Below are 8,336 nucleotides of genomic sequence, written 5' to 3'. Positions count from 1 at the left end.
AGCAATAAAATTGATCTTAATAAAAACAATAGAATTAAACAGTGTAATGTGGTCAGTGGGGATATGTGAGTGTGAACAGGTGAGTTTTTAGTTTGATTTAAAGTGTGGGAGGTAGTCAGTGTTGCGGAGGTCAGGAGGGAGTGAGTTGCAGAGCTGGGGAGCGGAGCATTCAGCAGCTCCCCAGCTCTGAAACTTATTCCCTCACCCCCTTGGTGACAGGACAGGCAGAAGGGACTGTGATGTGGATGGAAGAGGAGGATCTGAGCGTGCGGGCAAGAGTGGCAATGTGGTGGAGATCTGAAAGATATGGAGGTGTGAGCTTGTGGATGGTTTAAAAGTGAGGAGCAGCATTTTGTTAGTGATGCATTGTGTAAAGGGGAACCAGTGGAAGATGGGTGTGATGAATGCAGGGGCTTTGTGAAATGATACGGGCAGGTGAGTTCTGAACCATTTGGAGTTTATGGAGGTTTTTTGAGGGAGACCAAATCGAAATGAGTTGCAGTAATGGAGGTGACCTCCTTGTCGACCCCCTATCCCATTATATCTCACCTCATAAGACACTAGGGCCTTGAGGAGCGGGACCAGTGGGGCCAGTGGGTGGGGGGTGGGGCTGCATTATGGTGGCCTTGCCCTCCTCCCTGCTCTGGTCATTGCACCGCCCCTTAATTTTAATTGCACAGGAGACACTGAGGGCATGGGGGGCAGGTGGGGCATTTTGGGAGACTCCGCCATCTGCCAGCGGTGGGGCGCCCATGCCCTGGCCGTTCCCCCCAATTTTAAATTGCACCGTAGTCACTCACACATCTCATAACAACCCCTACATCTACATACACACACCTTCACATGCATACACCCTGCATCCATGTTGGACGGGGGGTCGGCCATGGGCGGGGTGGGGGTCTCCCACCGTGTCTCTCCCTGGCCCTGCAGGGCTGGATGGGGGGTCTGCGGTCTGGGGGAGGGGCGTCAGTCGCCGGTGGCTCTGGGTTGGTGGTCGGCCTCCCTGTGTGGGACTGGGCTGGGTGGTTGCTTGGACCCTGCTGCTGTGTGGCGGTCGCCCTGCCGGTAGTTTGGGTAGCTGTGGGATGCTCTGGACTCTGTCTGCGCCTGTGGAGGGTTTGGCCTCCGACTGGGCTGGGGGCCTGCTCTCCCTCTCCTCCACGGGGTATATGGGTTGGGTCGTTGTTGTGGGCCGTGGCCTGCCCCGTTGGGGCCGAGGGTTGGGGGGGCTCTGGCCTCTCTGGTGCGTGGCGGGCTCCCCTCTGGGGGTTGGGCGGGTCTCTGGTTGGTGGGGCCCTGTGGCTGTGGGCTCAGATCGTGCCGGGGTTGGTGGCCTTGGGCTGGGCCGGGGGGCTCCCTGTCCCTTGTCCCTCTGTGGGCTTGGGGGTGTTGCCTCTGTGTTCCCTTGCTTGTTCCCCCTTGGGTGGGGTGCGTGGCTGTCTCTGGGGCACGTGGTGGTGGATCTGTCGTGTTCTGGGGGGCTGTTGGGTGCTCTGGTGGCTTGGGTCTAGGCCTGCTTGCCCCTGGGAGTTTGGGGGGGGTTGTTGCGGCCCCCCGTCAACTACAAACCACATCCAATGACAAACCCTCACACACACACACACACACACACACACACACACACACACACACCTGTTATACAATCACACACATACAACAGTTACAAATGTTGATGTTATCCATGTCAAGGTTATTTTGGGTAAGTATTTATGCAATCTGTTTTTTTGTTTGTTTATTTTTGTTTGTTTGTTTATTTTTTCTAATTATTAATTTATTTATTTTCTTTCCTTTTCCTCTTTTTTATTTACTCATTTTCTTCCTGCTTCCACCGTTAATACTGTTGTAAATACTTGCAGCTGTCATTATCGTAGTTACCATTGTTGTCATCGTTTTCATTGTCGTTGTTGTTGTTATTGTTGCTGTTGTTTTTGTTGTCTCTTGTGTCTTCCCCTCTCCTCTGTGTCCCCCAACCTCTCTCTTTTCTCTCTTCTAACGTTGTGCTGTCCGGTAGCCTTGCCAATAAATCTCAGTATGGACTGCAACAGGAAGAAGTATGTCAGACTCCTCCTTTGCAGAGCAAATCTGTTATGGCAACTCAAGGCATCCAGACCTCTCATACTGCATGCCTAAGCTGCCGAACAGGACAGGTTAAAAAAAAAAAGTAATGGAGGTGTGGAGGCTGTGGACCGAGATGGCAGTGGTGTGAGGAGTGAGAGAGGGGTGGAGATGGTTGATATTACGGAGGTTGGCCTGCCCTGGCCCTGACCCTGCCTGCACTTGGGGCACATCGTCACACGAGCACTGACATTGTTGCATGATGAAAGTGAAAATCGGGGTTGAGCTGCTGATGCGTACCTCAGGTCAGAGAGAGAGATAAGCCTGATTGACACATGTCAACAGACAGGTTATAGAATATCTATGTTTACATTTCTTTTTTCTTTTCTTAAGTAAAAGGTCCAAACCTTCAGGTGTGCAATTAGAGGACGAGAAAATGAAATCCAAATACAGAGGCATGTTGTTTTTTATTAAAAAAAAAAATAAATAAATAACAGCATTAAAAACATTTCATTGGCACTAGCTATCTAAAGCTGGATTTACACTACATGGTTCAAGAAACCCAACTCTGATTTTTTTCCCCATGTGGCCCAGCAGTTCAGATATGCGTCATGACACAGCAGAAAAAAGCACATGGAATCGGATTTCCTCAGATCCGAATCAGGCCTTGATCATATGTGGATAAATATCTGATATGAATCGGATATCTGCCAATGCGACTGCAGTGTAAGTGGACAGAACTGTCATTGCATGTCACTGAAAAATGCACAGATCGACACGCACAACTGCCAAAACAACACACCTGTGGAAAATTAAAACCAAAACAGCGAAAGCTCGGGGCTGCATGTCTATGCAAATAGGGAAAACAGCTGCCAGTGGAGTATTGCAGAGGTTACCTGCCTTTTGAGCCCATGGGGGGAAGAGTGAGTCTAGGTATGGTATGTACAGAAACAAACCAGTTTACGAGCAAATCTGTGCCATAATGGGAGAGTGGGGTAACAAACGGGGTTGCAGTATTGAATCAATACAGGATACAATTTGTCCAATATTTCGGCACACACCCTGCTCTAACTGAATAAACTACGTTTCACATGCTTGGAAAGACTGAATGAAAGAATGGTTGCCATGGTTACGGAGACTCAGACGCCCAGTTTTTTAAAATGTCAGCGAGTCTGGCCATGAAAAGAAAGATGCTGTCTGTAAATAGAACAGACAGAAATGGTCACAATTCGAAGGCTCCTCCTTACGTAGCCCACAAATGCGGCCTTCTTTTCCCTCTTTTTGGAGGACACATCGCTACTATCCTTCACTGCCTTCCCGCAATCTTCAAAAATAATTGTCATTATACAGACACACAGAACAGAACAGAGATCGAGCGTTGATATAACTTAATATGGGTTTTTACTTAGAGGGACATTAAAATCTCATAATTTCATACATAATACATGACGTTAGTAATGCTAAAACGTAGCCACCTAGCATACTAGCTATGGGAATTTAGAGCGAGCTTGGCGTTTTACACTGACTGACTTAACACTCTTGCCAGTCTGCATAGTCGGAGACGCTGCCTTTTACAGAGAGGGCAGGGATGTAGGAGGGTGGTTGGTGACCAATGCTGCCTCCTTAACAGGTCCGAGTCAATTCCCAAGTCAAAACACGCAAGTCTAGTCAAAATCTAAAGTCAAGGCTCAATACTAAAGCCGAGTCCAAAGTCAAAGATTTTCTCACTAACCGCTGTGAGGTTCCAAAGACACAGGAAAGTATCTTTTAAAGCCTTCAGAGGCAAATGGTGATATGTGATATTGGATTTTATCAGTAAAATTCAAGTTAAATTGAGCTGAAACAAGGTATATGTATGTACATGCATCTAGTTTATAATATTTCCTGTAGCTTTCGACTTCCACTGTCAGTATGTTTTTGTAATTATCGCAGTGCCTGTGCCAATAGACTGCAGTATGCTAATAAGTTAGCAGGTTATTAGTATTTTTAATGCATATTGGGCATACATAATCTGATTTCTCTGTTCGCATGTAAACACCGTATTAGAAATATGATCATAACCAAGACAAGATAATACTCATTGTACTCTCTGCTTGTGCATCAGGAACACATAATAATAATAATAATAATAATAATAATAATAATAACAATGACAACAACAACAACAACAACAACAGTAATCTTTACAAAAATAAAAGATTCTTGCACTTAGGGCTCAGGCCCTAATAGTAATCACAGTGCTATCTGTGCTTGGACCACATTAAACTGAATATTGGAATATCTACATCTACATTAATGAACTAGGTAACAACAGGCATGAGCAACTGAGGAAATGTTATCTCAGATGAGGAAACACTGGAGGTATGATGGAAGAATAAGAATAACAATAAAAAGAGAGTGTAAAGCTAATACAAAATAAATAAATATAATTAATTGAATAAATGAGTGAATAAATAACTATATAAAAGATAAAATGTTATACTGGTATAAAGAATAAGAGTAAGTAAGTTAACAAGAGGTAAAATATTATTAAAAGAATAAAAAAAGTTAACGGAGTAAAATAGGAATAAAAAAATAAATAAATAAGTTAATAAGAGGTAAAATATTGTTCAATTAAAAGCTAAACTTAAAAACATGGACATTATGTGCTGCCCTCAGGTCCTCAGGCCCCCTAATGATAAAAATCTGCCTCACCGTATGTTTTGGTTGTTACTTTAAGCACTATAAAAAGACTACTACCCGAGGACCTGAGGGCTCTACTGGGCTCATATTTTAAAAAGCAAATCTGATAAATAAGAAGGTGCAAAATCAGAATCAGAATCAGAATCAGAATACTTTATTCATCCCAAGGGAAATTCTGTTCGTAACAGTGCTCCGCTCAACAACAACAAACAGGTAAGAAAAACAAGACAATGCACAGTGCACATAATGACAGAATAAAACTATATACATAGTGCAAAGAGCAGTGCGCAAGAAATAAATAAGACTGTATGAAATAACCTGACACTGTGCAGTGAGTGTGGAAGGATGACAGTGAATTTACAGAGATGAGTTGTACAGTTTTATTGCCACTGGGAGAAAGGACCTTCTGTGACGCTCAGTTTTTGAGGTGGGTGGTCTGAGTCTGTTGGTCCGTGTGCTCCTGTGCTGGACCAGGAGTTGATGGAGGGGGTGGGTGTTGTTGTCCAGGATGCTCCGTAGTTTGAGAAGCATCCTTCTCTCCATCACTGTCTCCATGGAGTCCAGTTTCACCCCCACCACATCACCAGCTTTGCGGATGAGTCTGTTGAGTCTGTTTGCATCTGCAGCCCTCAGTCTGCTGCCCCAGCACAAAAGATACTAGTAGCCAATGCAGAGACTTTAAAACCAGTGTAATGTGGGCTCTCTTTCTGGTCTTTGACAGCATGCGTGCAGCTGAATTTTGGATCAGCTGAAGCTGAGAAATATTCTTTTTAGAAAGACCAGAAAGAAGAGCGTCAAGTCTGCAATAAACACATGTATAAGAGTCTCTGCATTGGCTTGAGAGAGAAACTGTCACAGTCTGGCTTTATTCTTTAGATGGTCAAAAGCCTTTTTGGTGACATCCCTGATATGGGGCTCAAAGCTGAGGTCTGAATCAAATATTACTCCAAGATTTTTTACTTGCTGATGGGTTTAAAGAAAGTGTTAGGAGTTTTGCGGACAGTTTCTCTCTCTTAGGTCCAGTACCAATGACTAAAACCTATGTTTTTACCTGGTTGAGCTGAAGACAGTTCTCTGCCATCCAGGATTTAATATCTAAAATGCAGTTAAAAAGGGTAATATAATACTTGACTTATTAAGTCAGTACAAAATGCCTTATAATGTGTTATGGTTGTTGTCAAAAGGCATTATGACTGCTCATAACTATAATTAAACAATAAATAAATAAATATTATGAACTGCACTTGTAACATACTTCAGTTGTTTAAGTTCACTTCTATAAGCAAGAACAGAATCTCAGTATACAGAAATTTCTTTAATTCAAAAAGATTTACAATATTTTACAAGTGTCAAATACTAGGCATGGTTACTTCTTAGTTTCCTGATGTTTTAGACAAAAAAAACATACAATAAATATATATATATATATATACATATACACAAAAAAACCAACACATCTCTGTGAAGTCTTTTATTTTGCATTCAAAGATAAGTAGTAGGATTACATTCCCATTTTTGTCTGTTATGTACACTATGCTTATTAACTCCTTGAGTGCCGTTGACGTGTATATACATCATTCAAAAGCCAACGCTTGAGTGTCATTGACATATATATACGTCAAAGTGTATTTTCGGTGGCTGGCGCTGTCACGCTCCCTGTGTGTAATTTTGGGGTTGCTGGGATTCATAGTTGTAGTACAAAATACGGTAGATCAAAGCATGAAGTGGGGTAGCCGGGATGAGAGAGCAGAGTGATCTGTACGGAGGTGATTCGAAACTACAGCAACGAAGCTAAATCAATTCAATATCGGCATAAAATGCCCCCAGAAAACAGAGAGGGTCAAGTGGCCAGTTTCGCCAGCGGACGCTGGAAGAAACTCTCATGGACCCCCCCCCCGGCTTTTGACTGAGTGTCCTGCGGGGTCCGAAGCATTTACTTTGAAACAATTACAGGGTACAAAAGCAGGCCTGGTCGCCCGAATACTGCAGGTAGGAATAATCGCATAGGACTCCGGTTCTATTTTGTGGGTTTACATTGTGCTGTACTTTACACATTTACACACATTTGTAATACAATTTTCAGATGTCTTTTATGTCATTAAAGGCAAAATTATAACATTTAAATAACTGTTTTGCTTGCCAGACTTCCTTTCACAAAAATGCATTTTTCTCAGCTTTCTAGAAGCTTTTTGATGAAACTAGCCTCTATGCAACTTCAGATAAATCAAGAATGGAACAAGGTGCAAACAAACATTTTTGTCCATGACAAAAAGGAGAGTTTCTCCTTTCATTTGAGCTACTCTGTGTTTTCATAGTCTTTGTACAAAATATTCTGTGGGTCTTGAAAGATGACTCAAAATGGCCAGAAAAGCTGGCACAAGCCACTTTCCATTGTATAATGAGGGCTGGCACTCAATGAGTTAAAACAAACAAGATTTAAGGATGGAGTCCGTAGCATCACTAGTGTTAAGGTGACATCTCTGGTGACACTTTGGCTCAAAGTCAGACACACAAAGACATTTACAAGCACAAACTCCTCTTAGCTCCAAAATGTTTGACTCTATCAGAGAACTGTAATGCATAAGTATCAAATCATAAAGTGCACATCAAATGTCTTTAGTTTGATAACTATTTCACCTTTTTTGCTCAGTAAGCATCTAGTCAAACACTCATGAAACACTGTTAACATAATAAGCACCTTTTTGTAAGCTTTCACTTAACTTTGGTTCTTTAGCTTTTTAGCTGATTAAGGCAGGCTATTTCATATAAGAAGTGGTGAAGTCCCTCTTTCTTGGGCTAGAATAACATGACACTGTGACTTAATTAAAAGTCCTGGGATACAGGAGGTCAATTCCTGACATCACAGCTGAGATTTCTTTCTTCAGTCTCATTAAAGCAGAGTAAGTGCCCTCATAGTCTTTGAAGATACAGAGCTTCCACTCACTTCTCATCACTCAAAGAGCAGTCCACAGCTATGATGTCCTGTATTTCTGTGATTTTCACCTCCTCGCCCAGAATCTCTACCTCTATCGGGATCTTCAGCTCTGCCGGGATCTTCTCTGCTGAGGAGCTGCAGCTGGACAGTTTGTCCATCTCATCCTCCAACTCAGAGATGCGTTCAGCAACACAGTGGGCAGTAAGTCTGGCCTCTGGGTCATGGTCCCAGCATTCCGTGATGGTGGCGCAAATAACCGCCACCCCCTGTAAATAGAGGAAGAGAGCAGGGAGGTGACTCCACAATAAATAAAATGTGCCATGTTAGAATATTCCTAATCAACCTCCTTATTTGAATGCAATATAACCATTTACACAAAACCACCTATACTCCTACAGTCCTCTGTTTTCACCCAATCATACTGGCAAAGGAATATCAAACACTGAGCATTTTAGTTGTGTGCGTTTCCACATTTGTTCACACAACATGCAATATACTGAAGAACCCCAGTGGTCATGTTACTACCGAGAATTGCTGCAAGTGTTTTTCAACATTTGTTTCCTTTAAATACATAGCCCCTTACAATTTTGAGGTACTCATACCTTCCCCAAGTATTCTCATGCTATTTTTTACTTCTACTGAAACATGCTTCAGAGGGAAATAT

General features: G+C 42.8%; 1 protein-coding gene across 2 annotated transcripts in view; it reads right to left on the bottom strand.

The window, feature by feature from the left end:
* Positions 1-6,972: 6,972 nt before the first annotated feature.
* The window catches only part of LOC121945114 (TGF-beta receptor type-2-like), a 107,927-nt gene continuing 106,563 nt past the window's right edge, over positions 6,973-8,336 (bottom strand). Inside the window, exon 10 of one of the 2 annotated variants that reach the window (XM_042489139.1) lies at positions 6,973-7,938. In XM_042489139.1, the coding sequence (XP_042345073.1) occupies positions 7,678-7,938 (261 nt within the window). In that variant the 3' untranslated portion in view covers positions 6,973-7,677. The remainder of the gene's footprint in view (positions 7,939-8,336) is intronic. The other variant, XR_006105943.1, reaches the window with a different exon arrangement.

Source organism: Plectropomus leopardus, chromosome 7 (assembly GCF_008729295.1).
Source record: "Plectropomus leopardus isolate mb chromosome 7, YSFRI_Pleo_2.0, whole genome shotgun sequence".
Lineage (NCBI taxonomy): Eukaryota > Metazoa > Chordata > Actinopteri > Perciformes > Serranidae > Plectropomus > Plectropomus leopardus.
This window is presented reverse-complemented; position numbering and strand designations above follow the sequence as displayed.